The sequence below is a fragment of the Balaenoptera musculus genome, chromosome 9 (genome assembly GCF_009873245.2).
Source record: "Balaenoptera musculus isolate JJ_BM4_2016_0621 chromosome 9, mBalMus1.pri.v3, whole genome shotgun sequence".
In the NCBI taxonomy this organism is placed as follows: domain Eukaryota; kingdom Metazoa; phylum Chordata; class Mammalia; order Artiodactyla; family Balaenopteridae; genus Balaenoptera; species Balaenoptera musculus.
The window spans coordinates 21,900,776-21,921,167 of NC_045793.1; the positions used below are offsets into that span (position 1 = coordinate 21,900,776).

General features: G+C 51.8%; 1 protein-coding gene across 1 annotated transcript in view; it reads left to right on the plus strand.

Moving 5' to 3' along the window:
* Positions 1–9,455: 9,455 nt before the first annotated feature.
* The window catches only part of PODXL (podocalyxin like), a 43,822-nt gene continuing 32,885 nt past the window's right edge, over positions 9,456–20,392 (plus strand). The window contains exon 1 of the mRNA XM_036864009.1: positions 9,456–9,774. Coding sequence (XP_036719904.1) covers positions 9,711–9,774 — 64 coding nt within the window. The 5' untranslated portion in view covers positions 9,456–9,710. The remainder of the gene's footprint in view (positions 9,775–20,392) is intronic.

Consider the following 20,392-nt stretch of genomic DNA (forward strand, 5'->3'; position numbering starts at 1 on the left):
CGAACCTCTGGGTCTTGGCCCTCACACCCTCCTACATCTGTCACTGTCTCTGGGTCTAGGGGTTGGACCCAGGGCTCTGCTAAAAACAGCACAGAAAGTGCATCTATAAACTGTCCCCCAAAGGTTCAAAGGTTTAAAACAATCTTGAGGCGCTCCATGATATAACATGGGGTGTTCATTCCTGGAGTTAAAATGATTTGCCACATCAACCTGTGCAAAGTCCAGGAGAGACTGATTGAATAATAATAATGAGAAATAGCTACAGAGAGGTTTGTATTTTAATGAGAAGTAGCTACAAAGGTTTGTATTTTTCAAACTGCAACAACTTTTGCCTCCAGAGTTTCGAAGCAACTCTGAAAAGGAGTTAGGGCTGATATTTTCCTCCCATTTTGCAGATAAGGAAACTCACACTTCCTGATCAGAGAGTTTCCTGATATCATGAGCTAGTTGATGATAAAACAAAGAATAGAAATACAATTTTTGTTTTAAAATTATCTCTGGAATTTGATTCATTTATCCAACCAGTCTTTATTGAGTACCTACTGTGGCCAGGCACCGTGCTCGGCGCTGGGATGTAAGAGTGATCACAGAGAGTGCAGCTGGGGAGCCCAGAACTGCACACAGAGACATAAATCTAGAAGTGCACGAAGCACCCCTGCTATGAAGGAAGAGGACTCAGGAGAGCACTCTTTAAACTCTAGGATTCTCTGAACCTGGGATGTTATTCAAGCCTCCGAATAAATGATTGTCAGGATTCTTTCCAATTTGAGCAGAGGGGTTTGCACTGTCTCCCTGCTGCACGGGGCAGACCCTACAACCCCGGCTGTGCACTCTGAGTGTGTAAGTGTTATCAGAATGCTCTGGTAACAGGGGGAGAACAATGCTTCAGAGGTTGATGAGGTCATGGGAACCTCCAGAGCTACATCCCAGCCCCGCCGTTCGTCCATATCTGGCCAGCTTGTTTATCTTTGCAGGTCTCCAACCGTGCCCCTGTAGTCTTAGTCACCTCTTTAGCAAGGAAGAAGGACACCTGGGCTAGATACCTTCCCCCTAGACCTACGTCCCTGTAAATGGAGTGTGTCCCCCAAGAGCAGAAGTAATAATGGGGTTGGATAAACCTGGGTTTTATGAATCAAGCTACCAGGAAGAGTGAATAAAAACCTTTAACAAATACCAACCAGTTAAAGCAGTTTAGAAGATCCTTCGGAATGAGAAATAGAGAGTTGGGGAGCAGTGGTATAAAAACACTGTGGGTGGTACAGCAATTCTGACTTTTGCAGATGGAGCAAGCAGCCCAGAGACGTGAAGAATCTGGTGATTAAATGAAAAGTTCTTGCACGTGTTTAACTTAAATGCAGGGCGTGGTCTACGGCTCATGTGTATTGTATAATGAGGTTTCAGTAACTGAAAACTGTAAGGCTAAATCCATGCCAATTTTTATTTGAATTGGGCAGGCTTTCTGGGGGTACAGGGAGTGTGGGTTTTGACAAGTGTAGGAGGGGTCGCGTGGTGAACCAATCATTTCCTGAATTGAGGAAAACACTAGTCGCCTGCTACATCTGCACTGTATGTTTTAGATTGCTCCTAGGGAGAGCTATTTCATCTTAACAATGTTTATGAGACACAGCAGGCAAAATTATAGTGCAATAAATATCACTATTCATTCACGTATTTATTCACTCTCTGAATAGTGTGATGATTTTAGGAGTCAGGCTGCTGGATTTGAATCCTGACTCCACTACTTAATATCTGTGTGATTTTAGGCCAGTTACTTAATTTCTATGAATGCCTCAGTTTCCTTGTCAATAAAATGGGATACATAACGGCACCTCACGAGGTTGCTGAAAAGACTAAATGAGGCTGTGCACGTAAAACCCCTAGCTCAGTGCTAGCACATGTGGTAAGGATCAACAAACTCTAGATATTACTCACATTGTTTTTGTTATCAAAAGCCAACTTCAGCCATGCTGAGTATAGAATTGACACACAAATAAAGTGAGGTTCTTGCCCTCAAAGAAAGAACTCATTGTGTTTGTGTATATAACTAACAAATAACATGTGAAATTAGACAGCGAATTAAGGTACTAACTCTAGGCCAGGGGAACAAAGAGGAGGAAGTGATTATGACCTGAGAGGTGGGGAACAGATCTGAATAGCCTGCACCAAATCTGAGCCTTCAAACACTGACAGGTGGAAAGTAGGTTAATCCAGGCACAAGGAGAAGCAAAGGCAAAGACTTGAGCATGACAGTGAGTGTCACAGTTGAATCTAAAGAGCCTTCTCCCTCTCGGTGGGAGAAGATGAAAAGGTTAGTTGGGGCCAGAATTTGGAAGCCTTGAATGCTGGGTTTAGGAATTTGGGCAACAGGGAAGCAGACAAGAGCTTGAACAGGTGAGGGACAGGATCTATCACATCTGATTCCAAGGATAACACTCTGGTGGCAGGTGGAGGGAAGGCAGGAGAGGAGGGAGGAGACAAGATGCTGAACCAGGGACCGCCAAGGGTACAAAGCAGAACTAGACACAGCTCCTTCCTCAAGGAGCTCGGGGCTTACGGGGGAAATTAGACACACACAGGTCAACATCCTGAGAGGAGGGACATGAAAAAAGCGACATCTACCTTCAGGTGGATGCAGGGAAATAAGGTGTTTATTTCCTCATCTGCAAAATGGATTAACGGTAATATATTTACCTCTCCGCATTGTATGAGGATTAAATCATGTGAGGAAAGTAGTGTTTAGCACATGCCCAGAATACAGGCAAAGCTCCAAGCAATCCTACTCAAGCACACATTCTGGTCCTGGTCGGCCTCCAGGTAGAAGAAGTTAACTGCGTGCTGTTTTATTGCACCGAGCAGAGGACTTAGCAGGAGGGGGAAGGATGGTCAGGGGTTAAGTGGGAGATGAGACTGGAAAGCAGATTGGGCACACGGATCAGGAAGACTGAACCAAAACCCATGCCCTGGGCTTCTTTTATTTCAACTTAATTAGGAATTGATTGTTATCTCCCTCCCCCAGCCCCATCTCCACTGCACATCACCTTTTGTTCCTGCCGTGGGACCTGTGGCTTTTTGACCCAGCTGCGTGAGTGTGGATACTTCATGCCCAGGCCATGGGCTATGTTAGAACAGTGGCTGGAGTTCTAGACAGGATCTGGAACCAATGCTGTTTACCAGCTGTGTGAGCGGGAACACGTGAGTTCAACTCTCCAGGCCTCAGTTTCCTTCCCATGCGATGAGGGTGTTGGGCCCATGATCTGGACCATCCACTGAGCCCCGGGCTGTCTCTGAATCTGAGGTGTTTGGGAATCCCGCAGATCATGGTTAAGTGCTAAGCCCTGTCTCGAGGGCCCTCGTACAAGCAGCTCCATTGCATTTGATGAGGAGAGACACCCTGATTTTGTAACCCCCAGCCCTGGCCTGCGTGGAGGCAGCCATGGTGGGAAAACCTGCCGTTCTGGGGCACGACCTGCTTTTCTGATCCAGAATGAGGGCTTCTGGGAGGGGAAATGTCTGCTGAGGAGCAGCAACAGGAAAGAGCACAGAGTAATTGTCCTGTTGCCCCTGCTTCTCACAGGAGAGGCGGGCAGTGGATCAGTTCTTTCGTGGACACAAGACTACGACCCTCCACTTATTGAGTGTCAGTGAGGCATTTATGCACTCCCTCACATTCTCACGGTGATTCTGCAAGATTCATGCTGTTATTTGTTTTATAGAGGAGGCGCCTCCGGCTCAGAGAGGTTAAGTAAAAGCCCAAGGTCACACAGCTATTAAATCACAGAACAAAGATTCAAATTCCAGCTGACTCACTCCAAGGCCATTCCTCATCTGCTGTGACAGAGAGTGTCCCAATCCCCCAGCTTCAGCAACGAAGTTCCTTTGCCTGAGATCAGTCCTTCCATCTCTGCTTCACATCCCATCTCCTGTAACTTCTCCCTTTTGACGGCTTCTTCTCTCGGTTCGCACTCATGGGCATCTCTCCAATTCTACAGTGAACCAATACACACAAACCTTTCCCTCGACCTTATGTGTTCCCTCCTTCCTTTCACACCCACACTCAATGCCTCTCTTTCCTCATCTCCATAGACTCCCCCAAGTTATTGCACGTCATTAAAATCACTCCGGGTGAAATTCCCAGTGACCCTCTCATTGCCAGATTCAATCAGTAGATTTCAGTTTTCGCAGCAGGTGACACCAGACCGCCTTCTTCTTACTAAAACCCTCCCTCTGTTTCCATGGCGCCCTTCTCTCTTGGTTACCTCCTAGGCAGCTCCTCAGTCCCCGTCTCCACTTCCTCAGCCCCTTCCGTGAATGTTGAAAGGCTCTGCCTCCAGCCTCTTCTCACTGCCCAGCATCCCAGGCTAATCATGCTCTGCCATGGCTCCAACCCCGGCCTGCACATGGATGGCTCTCCAATCTCTATTTCTTGTCCTGACCTCAGATCTGAGCTTCAATGTCACAGATATAACTTCTAGACCTGGCCCCGGAGTGCCCCATGGGTCTTCAGAGTCAACATGTTCAAAGTAGGATTCATCATTTTCTACTTCCAAACTTTCTTCTATGTTCTCCATCTCAGTTAGTGACATTCAACCTTGGCACTCAGATAATCCACGCGGTAACCCAAGTGGGAAGCTTAGAATCCTAGACTCCTAGACTCCTTCCATGGCTCCATGCCCTCAACACACCACACACGCCACATGACACACCACGTCCACATCCAGTGTGTCACTAAGTCCTATCCATTCTGACCCCCAAATACCTCTTGTATCAGGCCCTGTAACTGAACGCACAACAGCCAATAAATTGAGGGGCAAGCTTCGCAGAGAAGAAAGATGCTTTATTCAGAAAAGCCGGCAATCTGGGGAGAAAGTGGACTTGTATCTAGAGACCAACTCCAAAGATTCTGTTCAGCCATGACAATTTTTAAAGGGGAAACAATCTCAGTTAATCATTAAGGCAGGAGGTCAGATTCTCCGTCATCTTTCCATTACATGCAGGCCTGATGACTTCTCCCCATCTTCCTTGGGACTCTGTCTTGCTCACGTGATCCGTCTGCAATTGGAAGTTCTCTTGCCCTCGTGGTCCACCTGCAAATTTACTAAGGGGAAGCTGGGGGTAGAGAGTCAGTCATTCTTTTTTTTTTTTTTTTTAGTCATTCTTTAACTACTTAATTCTTCATTCTTATTCCTTCTAATCCAGGAAAGGAATCAACAGGTTAGGTAAGGCCTTGTGTATGTTTAGAAAAGCAGAAATCAGGAACTTAGTTAAATGTTGCCTAACGATCTCATCTTTATGGTTAAGGTCTAACGAAAATAGGGATGAACAAACAAAAAACAGGCAAAGGAGCTGCTTACAGCCCCTCCTCTTTTTTCCCACCGCCATTGTCTGAGCTCAGGCCCTTCAGGGACAGGAGCCTTAGCCTCCCAAAGCACTGTGCTCACCTCCAGTCTCGCATCTGACCCCCGAGCCTTCAGTCCACTGCAGCTAGAATGATCTTGCTCACTGGAAAGCTGGTCTTGTCTCCTCCAGCTTATGACCCTTTGGGGATTCTCCACTGTCTAAGGATCTCACCCCACCCGCCTCTCCGGCCTCATCTTCCATCCCTGCCTGCAAACCCTGCACTCTACTTAGGGCAAAACACCTGCCTACAGTTCTCAGGTCCCCTCTTCACTTTCACATGTTGCTCCACCTGCCCGGAGTGCTGTTGCTTTTGTTCTTCCCCCGGTGAAGTCCTACTCCTTCTCCGAGACCCTGTTTCCTCCTCAGGAGCCAGCCCTGACCTCCCCAGGTGAAGCTGAGCCTACCCTGCTCTCTGCCTCCCCGTGCCTGCTCATGACACTTGTTACAGCCTCTACGGCACCTCAGTTATGTTTGTGTACAGGTGTGGCTTCTCCCCTGAGAGGGTGGAAGCTGTATCATCCGCGTCTGCATTCTCAGCACCGTGTACAGGGCCTGGCATTCTATGCTGTCAGAGTAGATGCTGTTGAATAATAATAGGTAAGTGTATGACTTTGGGGAGAGGTGCCCAATTTGAACCTCAGCTGATATTCATAGAATCACAAAGCTTGGCAGTCAGAGATAAAGCCCAGCCTTGGAGATAAAATTCAACCACTTCTTTATCTATTCAGCCTTTGGGTATTGAGCACCTTCTTGGGGGCGGGCACCACTGTACTGGGCACTGAGATTCCAAGATGAAAGAAATGCCATCCTGGGCCCCCAAGGAACTCAGAGGTCAGAGATTAGAAAGCCAAAGTAAGAGCATCCTTGGCACCTTATGAACAGTGATGTGGCCCCAGGATGGATACGTGGGCTTTTATTTTTTATTGGGGGATGTGGTGCTTGGAGGCTCTGTCCCACCCCTAGATGTAGATGTTGTGGATGGAGATTAAAGTTATTAAGGATGCGGATCAGGAGGACTTTATCACATCTGCATTTAAGGATGAGTCAGCAACATCACCAGATTGCAGGTGAGGCCAAGTATCATGACTGCTCGCTTTGACTGACAGCGACCAGGGGAAAAACCATGGATTTTTAAACCTGTGCCATAGATTCCTGTGTAATACCTACCAGTTGGCATTCATGTTTGCATTCAGTATCTACATCTGTATCTGTATCTATATGATGTGACGTGCTGTTCCGGGTGGTTTGAGGAAGTAGGTGAATGAGAGAGACCCCACATTAAGAAGTTGAAAGCATCTGTCAATGTCATAAAAGACAGAGACTGAGGAACTGTCATCAACTGTAGAAGAAATTGGACAGGAAAACTAGATGCAATGTGGATCCTGGATGACTTCCTGGGCTGGAAAAAGTACGTGAGAAAAAAAGGTTACAAAATTTGATTGAGGTCTTAAATTAGTAAATAGTATTGAATTGATGTTAATTTTTAAAATTTTGGTCATTGTGCCATGTTTTCTTCAGATGCTAACCTTAAAGGAAGCCATGTAAAGGGTATACAGGAACTCTCGTAGTCTTCTTGCAACTCTCTGTAAATCTAAAATTATTTCAAAATAATATGTTAATAAATATAATTGTCTAAAGCAAAAAAAAGTTGAAAGTCTCCTAGGGGAGCTAATGCATGCATACATATAAACAAAGTGTAATAAATCTCAGAAGGATTATGGACTAGCATCTACAAAGTGCTACGAGTTTTGACTATAAACTCAGGTGTTCTGGGCCAGTGAACTAGCTAGTGGGAGTGCTGTGTTAAAGGGGGTCCAGGGCACAGGCCAGGTACCTGGGGCAGTTCTGCTCACTGACCACAGGTGATCTCTCAGCCTGGCCAGCCTCATTCCTGAAAGCTCCATCTGCAGCAGGTGGGAGGATGATGGGGTGCTGCTGGCTACGGGGGAGGGTCCAGGGCATCTCTGATTCTGCTAAGTCTTCAGCTACAAAGAGCTGCCCCTTTCCTACGCTTGGATGTCTGCCCTCATTTTAATTTTGCACAATCTGGTAATGGGACCAACCCCAAATCATGTGAATTTGAAGTGTACACTCTCCCTTTGCAAAGTTAACACGATCATTTCTAGATTTTTGGAGCAGTTGATTGAGTGCAAAACACTTGAAATCAGAGAGCACACAATACAAAAACTTTTAAATCCCAATTTTTAAAGCGTATTGCTTGGTTTCAGAAAGAGAAACAAGCCCTCTTGTTGGCACGGATATTTAGAACAGTACCAAAAAATATAAAAGATAGTCACACACACACACATCCCACAGTATTTATAGGGAACACACTGTCTTTCCCATATGCGGCACGGAAAACGGGGCCAGAATGATCCTGCAGAAACTTCCTGATGAAAACAGGCAAGTCAGCCATTCCCAAGCCTGAGCCTGCCGCCGCGGAACCCCAGCCAGGGCACCAGCGCTTCCTTCGCTGCTCCAAAGATGCTGTGCCTTTCCGGCAGCGCCAGCGTGTAGCCCACTTAAGGGGCTCAAGGAGTCCACGGCCTCTGACACGGAGCTGAGTCCTGGGGACACCCCTTCATTCTCCCACCCCTCGACCAGAAAGACTCCAAATTATCAACGCAGGAGTCACGTGAGCCAAACCTGGCGCCCCCCGCCCAAGAGTTAATCCCCCCTCCCCCCTCCGGGTCTGCTTCCCTTTCCCCGGCGCCACCCGTGCGCCTCCTCCGCAGGGGGTTCCAGGATCTGCATCCTCCCAGCAGCTTTTGAAAAACAAAACAAAACGAAAAACAGAGGGGTACTTCTTTGTTCTTTCACCGGGTTTCCTCGGTTTACGGAATTCAATTCCCACCCCCATCTCAGGTCGGCAAATTTCTCCTTCCAGTACTGGGAGCGCCGGCCGCTTCATTCCCGGACACTTTCTATGTTCCTGGTCCTGTGCTAAGCGCTCGTCCTGCATTTTATCTTAGTTAAGTCTCATAGCAACCCTCTGAGGTAGGTGTTGTTATCCCTATTGTACAGACGGAAAGAGCTGAGGTACATGGAGTCACTTGCCCAGAGTTTTACAACTAATACATGAGCACAGCTAGGTTTTGAGCTCAAGTCGGTTTTGATCCCGAAGCCCTAAATCTTTATGGCTGTTCTTGATAGAGTGAGAGTCAGAACAACAGCTAATACTTACTGAGCAATTACTACACGCCAGGCACTGCGCCAAGTGTCTCCAAACTTGATACTTTCAGAAGCAGGCCTGACAGTTACCAGTTATGTGATCTCTAGCAAGTTTCTTAAACCTCTTTTTCAGTCAGTTCCCTGCCTGCAAAATGAAGCCGAAAACATGGCTGTTGCGGAGAGTAAATGAATTAATATATGCAAAGCACTTAGAACACAAAGTGGCACATATTAAATCCCTCAAAAATTTGTCTTGTCTTTTTTTTAACGACCACCTCCATTCACAGGTGAGGTCGGTTCAGAGAGGTTAAGCCACTAATTAGTCCAGATTGCCGGGTGCAGACCCTACGGCGCAGACCTGCTCAGAAGGCCCGCCCGCAGGTGAGTTGCACCTGGCAAGTGGGAGACGTGCTTCTCAGGCTTTGCAGCAAAACGCGCTGCAGCTGGGAGGCCTGGAATGCTCCTTAGCGAACACACAGCCCTGGGGGCCTCCTAGCTCCGGATCTGGGCGAAGAGGACCCCGGCAGTGAGGGGGGTCCCGCCAGACCCCCTCAGAAGCACCGCGGGCGACACCTGCGCTCCCGGGCGGGCGGCCCCGCGGGCAGGGGGCAGTCCGGCGCCTGGAGCCCCCCGGCTACCCCTCCTCCCGGCGCTCACGCTCACACCCCCGCCCGCGCGGGGGCCGCCCGCCGGGAGCCCGGAGCCCGCCGCCCGCCGCGCTCCCCCGCCCGCCGCGCGCCAGGGCGGAGTTTCCTCCTCTGCTCATTGTTCTCCGCCCAGCACCGCCCCGCCCGGCCCCGCCGCCCCGCCCGCGCGGTCCTGGGGGAGGGGAGGGGGCGGGGGCCGGCGCGGACGGGACCGGAGTCGCAGCAGCCGCCGGCAGGGCCGCAGCCGCGCAGACGCCGCCCGCGACGCAGCCGCCCGCCGCTCCTCTGCCGCCTGGCTCCGCGCCTCGGCCCGGCTCTGCCGCAGCGGCCACGAGGAGGGGCCTGCGGAGCGCGACTCGGGAGTCTCGGGTCAGCGCCCGGCCGTCCGAGCCACCGCCAGGCCTCCCCGAGAGGCGCCCACGCTCCTGCCGCCCGGCCGCCCGGACCCTCCGCCAAGCCCGCAGCCACCTGCTCCGGGTCTGAGGCCAGGACACGATGCGCTCCGCGCTGGTGCTCTCGGCGTTTCTGCTGCTGCTGCCGCTGTCGCTCTCCCAGGATGGTGAGTGGTGGCTCGGGCTCCGCCGGGACCTGCGTCGTGCCCATGCGCCCCCGGCCGGGCCCGCCGCTGGGAAACCCGCCGCTCCTCGTGGCGGGACCGGGAGCAGCCCCTACGCGCACCACTGGCTGGGGCCACACGCGGAGCCCTGACCTTGCACCATCCAAGTCCCTTCCCACCCCGAGAACGCCGCAGGTGCCGGGCTCCGAGCGTGGGTCGTCCGGGGCTCCACCGGGGTGGAGTGGCCGTGGATTGTGTTGGGGCAAACAGGGGCGCGCGGGCGCTGATTGGGTTTGCGGTCCTAGAGCGGGGAATTAGGGCACCGCGAGGCTCCACGCTTCCTCTGGACCCCCAGGGTCTGATCGCTCTTTTTCTCCGTGTTTGTCCCCGAAGCAGGTGACAAGCCTCCAGTAACAGCCCTCGTGGCTATGTGTTTCGCGTTCGCAGAGAGGTTTTTCCAAGCATTGTGTGCCGGCTTAGCTCACCCGAGCCTGTGCTGGAGCGGGTGGAGAGGGGGAGGGAGTAAGGGGGTCATCCACAATCCCAGACTCACCTGAGTGGGGGCTCTGCCTCCATGTCACCAAAGGAACAGCTCCCTTCTCAGTGCCTGGCCAGGAAGGTGAGATTCCCTTCCAGCCCCTTTGTAGAAGCAAGAACTTCTCTCATGAAACAGGCTTGGGCTGTGCCTTAGAAACATCTCCCATATTTCTTTTAAAGGTGAAAATCTGGGGGGACAGGTAGCGTCCCAAAGCGCCTAGGAACAGCTGGAGTCTCAGCCCCAGGAGAGAGATGCATTTCTTTCTTGCCCACCTGAGCAGGTGTCTGCAGGGAGAAAGAGTGATGTTTCCACTCTAGGGTCAGGAGGACTGTGGTGACAGCCCAGACAGGGAAGGGACCCTGCTCCTGGTAGGTGCTGCTGTTTGGGACTGAAGTCTTAGGGGAAGGATGGGGTGGGATGGCAGTACAGTCTCTTCTCTGCGTCACAGGGAACTTTGCTGATGGGAAGGGGCTGGCGCTCAGAGAGTGAGTAGGTTTGGGCATCCTCCGGTGGGCGGCCCTGTTACTTCACAGCCTGGTCTGAAAGGGATGGGCACAGCCAGTGGGTGAAGGGTGTGCACCCCTGGAGGAGGGGTCGCAGTGTGGGGATCGGTCGGGACAGCTCTGAGGATGGCAGCCACCGCGGATTTGCACAACCTGCAGGGCTGAGAAGATGCTTGATTGTGGCCGCTCTCCTCAGCCCTGCTCCCAGGAGGGCAGACTTCAATTTGGGCTCTGAGCACCATCCAGAAGGGAGGTGGGCTGTGTCAGGAGGGATGCGCTATAGTTCCCAGTGCTTCTGAGATTCAAAAGGCTGAGCTTGGAGGAGAGGGTGGAGGTTGTGGGACAGGAGTCCTGCTGTTCTGTCCTAAGAGGAGAGACTCCGGAGCCACCCACGGGAAAAGCTCCAAGCCCATCTCCCTGCTGGCTTCAAGGCTGGGACTGTCTTCCCTGGCATCTGCGTACTGCCCCCAAACCCCGTCTCTTCCAAAATCCCTCCTCAAGACTAGCATGGGGCATGGCGCATGGTAGGAGCTTCGTATGTAGTAAACAAATACAGTAAAGAAAAAAGGAACCATAACCCTGCTTCTGCCCCCACCAGCAAGTCACCTGAGCCCAGGTGCCCAGTTTCTAAAATGCTATTACAATATGTTGTGATAAAGGGAAGTGCTTTGAAAAGTGTAAACCGGCAAGGGAGTATTACTGTTATAATTATTTGCATATATTGTGGCCAGAAAAGGCTGAAGGGCACAGGCTCGGTGTTTAGTGGCTATGGTAGATTTCACACTCTGCTATAGGGACTCAGTAAGGACTGCTCCATCTCTGCCCTTCTGTAGGTTGTCATCTGGGATGACGAACCCCCAAACTGCTGGAATCCTGTGATTTAGTTCTAAGCAAGGTTTATAGTGGAACAAAGGAATTACCCCCGACGGGGCCCTGGGAGCTTACTTTCTCATATAGGTGGATCACACAGCCTACAGCGTCAGCAGCGTTCAAACCAGGGCCAACAGCTCATTAGACCCCTTTTCAGTGCTTTTTGGTTTGATATACATTTGGTCAAACCATATGGCAAGTTGCACCTCTGAACCTGTTTCCTTATCTGTAAGATAGAAAGGGCAGAGGGACCTCTAGTTTCACTGTTATAACATTTCTGGGCTTTTGCTCGAAAGGACAGGCTGACTGAGTACTCTGTCTTCTATGGGTCTGATTGAGTCATTTGATGGATGAATCCTAGGCAAGGGAAAGGCAGCTTGAGGTGGTGGAAAACACTCAAACTTTGGATCAGACAGACCTGCATGACTGTAGACCAGATAGTGAACCTCTCTGAGTCTGTAAAAAATGACAACAAATCTCCACCTTGCAGGCTGCTCTGAAAATGAGAGATAACATATTAATGAGTTTGCCATTGTGCACAACTCATAGTCAGAGCTCAGAAAATCCTAGCTATTATGATTAGTAAGCCATATGTGTTGAGCACTTGATCGGTTTAAGGTGCCCCCAGCATCAGGATTCTGCTAACGTTTGTGGGTGTCAATTAATTGCTAGGTAGTAATAAAAACTGAAGCTTAAGTGCCACACAATGGGGGAAAGGGAGGCACATGTGAGAAAGCGGTAAGATTTGGGAAGGGGCGATCTGGGCGAGGTGAGGTGGGGTTATACAGGGATTTTAAAATAAAAGGGTCAGTGTGGAGTAGGAGACCCTTCCTCGGGTGGCCGAGGCGGAATGAATTCCAGGGTGTAGCAAAGACAGAGATCATAAGCTGGGGGCGTGATGGGGGTTCTTCAGATGGGATCAGTGAGCTGCAGGGGGGCTTTGGGGAGGAGGTGAACTTTCAGAGCCTGGAAAGAACATTCTGTGGGATGGGGTTAGGGGATGGTGGGTGTTCCTAGTGTGGTGCTGCTTGGGCTTGGCTTTGAGGCAGGAGTGAGCAAGACATAGTGGGGCGGTACCAGGAGGAGACTGGTTTAAGCAGGCTGAGAAGAGGAGGAGAGGACGGGCTGGGGCTGGGAAGGATGAGCGAAGACTCCGAGGGACACCAGGTGGCAGCTTGGCCCAGAGCTGCAGGGTGTGGCCACCCAGGGAGGGGCAGAGGAGCGGAGCTTGGTGAGCCCAGGAGGGTCCTCTGGGGGTCGCCCTGGACCTAGAGAAGGCAGGGCGCAGAGGTAGGGGACAGGCAGCCCCACGCATCTGCTCTTCCCTCAGGAATCTAGGTTTAAAGGGAGAGGAGGGGCTCCTGCTGAGTGCGGTTTGGATATCTCTGCCCTTTGGAAGCTGAGAGAGGAAGGGGACTCCACCTGGTTTGAATTCCCCTGGGCCGGCGGGGGCGGGGAGCTGGAGAGTTAACTCTATCCGTCCTCAGGTATCTTCTCTGCTGAGAAGCCTTCCCAGGTTTCCTAGATGGAACCCAGTTCTGTTCCACAGTCTGTGTGGGTGTCTCCCCGGCTGCTGAGTGGTAAGCCCCTCGGGGCAGGGCCAGCGCAGCTCAGGAGATGTTATCTGGACTGCGGTTCTCTGGGGGAACTGGCCCTAGCCCCTGGCTTCAGGCTGTCCGGAAGTGGGGCACGAGGCCAGCTCACACCCTGGCAGTGATGCTGGCCACTGGGCTCTTTCTACAGCAGCCAAGAGCCGGTAGGAGCACTGCGGAGGGTCGGGGCTTCTGGGCTTGGGAGTCTGGACCAGACTGGCGGCTGCTGTGAGGACAGCTCAGCTCCTCGCCCTCGGCTCCTAAGGGAAGTGGGAGGAGCCCTTCGGACAGCTCTCTGCACTTGCTGGGAGGAGCGTCGGGATTTAGATGACCCCTACCCCGGGAAGGGCCGGCTTCTTCACACCCCGGGGGCCCTCTGCAGGTCTGCTGAGTGCAAGCTGGAGCTCAGGCCGGAACGGACATCCTCCCGCATCACTGGAGAATGGGAGTGACCGGCCTCTGCTCACCCCCTGCCCAGCAGCCCGAGCCTGCCTGGAGGCTTCATCAGGAGAGGCCGGGAGCTCCGTCCTCAGCTCTGGGCGCACTTCCTATCTGTGCCCATGGGGTACGATGCAGGGCAGGGAGCTCGGCTGGGTGTGTTGTGTGTCCTGTGTTGTCCCATTCCCAGGAACACCGGTGCAGTTGTGCGGGTCTCTCCTTGTCTTGTGTCCTTGCACTTTGTGGGGCTGTTAGAAGATCAGATCAGGTGGCAGATCTGGGACTGTGGCTCTTCGGGCCATACTAGCCTCACGAGTGTAGGCGTTCTCTTTAAGGCAAGCCTTCGAGAAAATCTACACAAAACATCCACTATAAGTAGCCTCTTTATATTTGCAACAGCGTTGACCATAAGATTCATTTAAGTAGGCAGCCGCTGGCTGTTCAAAACAGAATTCAGTTGACAAAGGGTAGTTTCCACACCACTTCTAAATAACCCGGAAAATCAGAGAACACAGAATTTTAGAGCTGGGAGTGTTCTGGAAATCATCTTCTACACCGCCCCCCCATTTTTCAGATGAGGGGATGCAGACCAGGGGGTTCACTTGCTCAGGTTCTCGGGGACTCCCGTTGGCGGCTTCCCGGGGATGTGTGTGCACGTGTCCGCAGCCGTGGTACTAGTAACTGGACTCAGCCTCAAGGCTCATTCTTCCCTGGGCATCAAAGAAACTCACTCCAACCCTGTTAAGAAAGGGTTGCATGGTGGTGATAACTCTGTAGTGTGCCCAGATTCTCTCCCCACCCCTCCACCGTCAGGGTAAACTGAGGCTTGGAGCCACTTTGTTACTCAAGAGTTAGGCTCCCCGAGTACCATGTCACAGCGCTGGCCCCGTGCGTCGTGACCGTGTGTCTTGTCTGCCATTGCCTGTGAGCCTCTGGTGTCCACAGCCTGCAGTCAGAATCTGGACAAAGGGCTGGTGCGAACCTCTTGTTGGAGGACCAGTGCACAAAGGCAGCATCATCTGCAGGTTCAGGAGCGGCCCCTCCCCACGTGTCCCCACCCCATGCCCTCATATGGCGCTGAGCCCCGCCCTGGACCACTCCAGCGGCGGCCATCGTCCTCCCAGCCACCCATCCTCCCGCCGGCCCCTCCCCTCTCCCTGAGCGCACCACCACCACCACCCTCTCTTCCTTTGTAGCCTTATCCCCCTCGGGTCAGCCACCTCCAGCTTCCCTAGGGCCAGGGCGCAGGGTGGCACCCCGTCCGCCAATTGTCACGGCCGGAAGGCTGTGGGCCTCAGCCCAGGGGGAAGAGAATGCGGAGGAACGGCTGCGCAGGGCTTGCCATGCAGTTCCGGGTTGGGGTGCAGGGAGCCTCCCAGAGCCAGGCCCCTGGAGGCGCGTGGGCTGACCCAGGAGCCATCAGCTGTCTGACCCCTAACCTTCCAGCTCCCTGATCCAGGTCAGCGTGGAAGGGACAGTGGGAAGGTAAGGAAATAGGGACACTTTTTAATTCTTCAACTAAGAGTAAGCTAGGTGTGAGCCGAAGCCACGCCCCCTTCGTAGCAGAAATTCGCGAGCTCTGTCCGAGGGGTTCCTCTGTCCCCATCCGGTCGGACTCCTGTGCTGACCTGCTCTGAACGTGCTGCTTGGGGCCAGTGTCTCCAGCCAGGGTAGCACGAGGTTACCTGTGGACAGCCTTTATCTCACAGACCATTCCAGAGAGGGGGAGACGGAGGCCTGGGCGCCAAGGGCCACGGTAAAGAGCAGTTCTTCTCCCAGATGTCCCCATGCCTCACTCCTCATTTCCTGCGGCTCTCCGCTGGAATGCCACCTTCTCAGAGAGGCTTTCTGGGCCTCCACACCCTGGACCCGTCTCCCCCTATCATTTTCTCTGTAGCATGTATCCCCTGATGGGCACTCATTTCTTTGTCTCGCTCTCAAGTGGATTGTAAGCTCCACGAGGGCAGGGACTTCTGTTGGTCAGTGCTGTAGCCGCAGCACCTAGAACAGTACCTGGCACACAGTAGATGGTCCATAAATATTTGCTGAATGAGTGAATGAGCAAGTAGGTGGCAGAGCAAGCTGGTTTAGAATCCGAAGTCTTGTCTGCCAGTTCTGGGCTCTCCAACTGCAAGGCTCCAAATCTGATTCCAGAAGAGAGGCAAGTGGCAGGGGGGCTGGGCCTGTGCGTGGAGGAGTGGACACAGAGGCATGAGGGGGAGCTGCCTTGTGGTCCGAGGTGGCTACTCAAGCTCCAGCTGTCAGCAAAAAAGAACAAGAAGCCTGCAGCTCCTCTTCTGAGGTTACCTGCCAGAAACCACACACACCTGTCCGGTTACGTTTTGTTGAATGGAACTTAGTCCTGTGGCCACACATAGCTGCAAGAGAAGCAGGGAGGAGTACTTCCTTAGGGAAGAGTGATCTTTATTTCAGGCACTCATATGCCTAACCAAAAAAGAGTGGTTCGGTTTTGAAGAAGTGAAGGATGGATATTGGAATAGGTCCCTGGCACATGCTACCGTAGTCCTGGTCCCTGGTTTTCTCTGTCCTCAGTTCTCACCTTGCCAGTAAGATCGACTTTGCATCTGCACGAGTGAAACAAGGAGTTGTCCCCCGTGGCCTGAGGCTCTGCCACCTTCTGGCTCAGCCAGGTCCAGCTTGACCCTTGTTTTTTTGTGGCTCCAGCCTTTTGGCGCTGATGGAGCAGCTCCTTGTGATGCTCAGGGAAACTGGGGTCCCTCCCTTTCCGGTCCCTCAGCCGTGAGCTGCACCAGTGAGCCAGGTGCCCAGGAGACTTCCCATGAGCAGGGCCTCAGCCAGGGCAGGCATAGGGGAACCTGCTGTCCCCCACTTGTTTCTGGATGGGAAGGAAGAATTTCTGCACCCCATCTTCCTCTTCGCACCTCAGCAGGGCAAGTACAGGGCAGGGGGAGATACTGTTCTTAGGAGTTTGGTCCATGGACACTTGTGAGAGCAGCAGCTGGAGGCCAGTGGCTTTTAAACCCAGTGGAGATGTTCTGTGAGCTGTCTTAGGGGCCACCGAGAGCTTGGGGTGGGTGCACACCTGGAGGGGAAAACTAAGAGTAGGCCAATTTTGGGGGGGGGCAATTCACATCCCCTGCACTTCGTGCCACTCTGCTTTTACCTGTTCTGTATGGCAGGTAGGTCTCCACAAAAGAATTCCTTTGAGAGGAAAGTTCTTCTGTCAAAGAGGAGGGAAGAAAAATTGAAATCTCTTGGCACGATGCCCCAGGCTTCAAAATTAGAAGCTTGGGTTTTGGTTCAAGCTTTGTCACTTACTACCCTTGTGATTTCAGACTTGTTCCCTGGCCTCTGTTTCCCCAGCTGTAAAATGGGCATCATGCCTTCCTCAACAGTGAGGGTTAACTATGAGCATGTAGGTGGTGTGCCTGACACATTTCAGTTTTATTTCTTTGATTGGCTTCAGTTCTAGCCCAGTACGAGGTGTGATGAAACCGACCCTGCTACTGCCCCCTCCCACGCTGCTGCTCCTTGCCGGCCTGAGCTTCCTCCTCCATGGCCCTCTCCCCTTCAGTCACTGCCCCACAGCCAGGCCGCTCGGGATGAGGGCCCTAGTTCTGGGAGGTTAGTTCTACACCATAGCCCTGGATGAGGGTGGTTAGGGTGGGCTCAGCTAAGGAGGGGCTCCGATGGCCAGGCCCACACCTTCCTGGTTCCCACCCAGGTGCTTCTCACCCCACCCGCTAGGGGCACTGCCCTTCGCTTTGGGGCTTCAAGTCAAAACAGGCTTTCCTGAAGCCACCTCCAGACCCTGACCCTGGCAGCCCCTGAGGTTCTGCCCATCACACTGGGAAATGGAGTTTCCCCATCCCACAGCTCTTTCTCTTTTTCTTCTTCTTTTTTTAAAAACATTATTTAACTATAGTTGATTTACAATATTGTGTTAGTTTCAGGTGTACAGCTTCAGAGTCTTTTCCATTATAGGTTATTATAGAATACTGAATATAGTTCCCTGTGCTATATATAGTAAATCCTTGTTGTTTATCTATTTTATATATAGTAGTGTGTACCTGTTGATCCCAAACTCCTAATTTATCCTCTCCTCCCTGCCTCCTTCCCCTTTGGTAACCATAAGTTTGTTTTCTATGTCTTTGAGGCTGTTTTGTAAATAAGTTGATTTGTATTATTTTTTTAGATTCCACATATAAGTGGTGTCATATAGTAATTGTCTTTCTCTTTCTGACTGACTTAGTATGATAATCTCTAGGTCCATCCATGTTGCTGCAAATGGCGTTATTTCATTCTTTTTTTGTGGCTGAGTAGTATTCCATTGTGTGTGTACGTGTATGTGTGTGTATATATATATATACACACACACACACGCACATACAGTGTGTATGTGTGTATATATATATATATATATACACACACACATACACACACACATACACACACACACCACATTTCCTTTATCCATTCGTCTGTTGATGGAAGTTTAGGTTGCTTCCATGTCTTGGTTTTTGTGAATAGTCCACAGCTCTTTTCTACCTGGATAAGTGCCCCTCTGGCCACCGCTGCGCCACTGGCCACCCCTGCTGCGCTGCCCCTGTCCAGCATGTGGGTCTGAGTCTCCCCCTCTAAATAGCTTCCTTTCTCCTCATCCAACCTCACCCTGAGTCTGCACCAAATTCCCAGTGACACCGTCCAAGCCGGGCAGCGAAGCATGCTGCTGGTCTTTTCACAGCCACCTCTACATTTTCTTTCTCCGAGAAGGAAGGAGGGGAGAGGAGGCACATGAGGTTACAATCCAGCGTCTAACGTAAACCAGGGAACTGAATATTTCCTCCCGAAGTGAGATGTAGGAGGAAGATAGGAACTCCTCACAGAGCTGCCTTTGGTTTTCTGCACCATAAACGCCAGTGGGGCATTGCCCTGTGCCTCAGTTTACCCAAATGATAAATTTGGACTAGCACCATATGGGTTTTTTTTCTTTTACAACTCAGTGAAATGAGCTGTGTCCCCAACAGTCCAAAGAGAACACGAGTAGTCCTCAAGATATTAATAGCTTTGCTCTCAGTAAATGTATGATAAATGAATAAAAAATTGTTTTATGAATAAAAGGGAACCATGATCCAAAAAGTTTGGGAAATGCTACCTACTTTTTTCCCCTTCTTGGAAAGTCAGCACATGTTAGGATTTTCAGTGGTCCGAGATGGCCTTCATTACCTTTGTCCACGCCCGCATTGCCCAGATGTACTTTAACTGTGGAACCTTTTCCTTTTCTCTTTTTGGTAGAACAATCTATTGGGGAGCTGCTGATGTAAACATAATGACCAACTGTCCCAGTTTGCCCAGGACTGAGAGATAGTCAGGGATGTGTGACTTTCAGAACTAAAACCCAGACAGTCCTGTGGAAGGACCTGGACCAGGATGAAAAAACACCCAACGTAAAAATACAACCGGATGCATCTGCAGCGTTGCTAAGCGAGATCTTCTTGATGTGGTGATGTAGCTGTAGCAGGCCCTCCTTCCTTAGGGGCTTCATAGGAAACTGCCTGGAAGGTTGTGGCCACTAGGAAAGCTGCTTGTACCTGAGTGTGGGCAGGAATGAGTGACATTCAAGGCTAGTGGCCCCTCTTGGGTGCTTAACAATAAAAGTGCTTCTCCGATGGAAGTTGGAGCCATCATGAGGAGAACTGCAGCTGTGTGTGTGTTTCTGACGGTTGATCTTTCGGCTCCGATGGGAGCAAACATGGTTTGCCGGTTGCTTCTGGCTTCTTTCCTGTTGTGCCTCCGCCCCTGCTGCTTTGAGCCCCTGATCCTGACGGCATTGCATGTCTGTTTTAAATTCAGTCTGAGTCTGTCATTCTGCCCCAGGCCTTAGAGAAGGGGATTCCAGAGCCAGCACCCTGCAATGGCTCACCAGACGCAGTGGTGTTTGGGGCTTTCTCCTTAGCGCTAGATAAGCAGGGTGCGCTGAGATACATGGATCTCATCCACCCTCAGGCTGTCATTTTCCTGGGATTCAGGGAGCCAGATGGCAAAAGGGGTGCATCTTGTTTGCTGAGTCACCAGCTTGCCTGTGCTTCCCAAGCTGTCACTGGTAGGTAAGGCACCTACCTTCTCCCAGGCAGGTCCATGAGCCGGGGTCCCCTTGCTCAGGGAGACATAGTCCTGCACCCCAGCTCTAGGGGACACTGCCTGCCAGCTGCCCTGTGCTGTCAGCCCACTCCCCAATATGCCGCTTCACCAGAAGACCCCCAGAACACCACACAAGGTTGCTTTCCCGCCCTCAGGTCATCCTGGTGTCAACTTCTCTGCGGCTACAGTGGGCCAGGGCACTAGAGAGCTTGTGCCATGGACAGCTGGCTCTGGGGAGAGGCAGGTGGGAGCTGGTCCGCAGGCTCTTGTTCCCCCCTTGGCATCCTGGGAGGTTGCAAGTAGGTGGAGAAACACTTTGGCTTTGCTCCCCAGCCTGGGGGGAATCTGGCTCCAATCCCCTGTATATAGTAAATCCTTACTATATATAGTAAGTCCGATCCTGACCACACAGATTTGCATCTGTGGATTCCCTGGGCACTTCTGGGCAATTGTTTCTACACACCAGCTATACCTGGCCCTGGGGTCTCCTGATAATTAAGCTTTGGGTCTCTGTGTGTGTGTGTATGAGTATGGGGGCGGGGGGCGGCAGGCGTGGA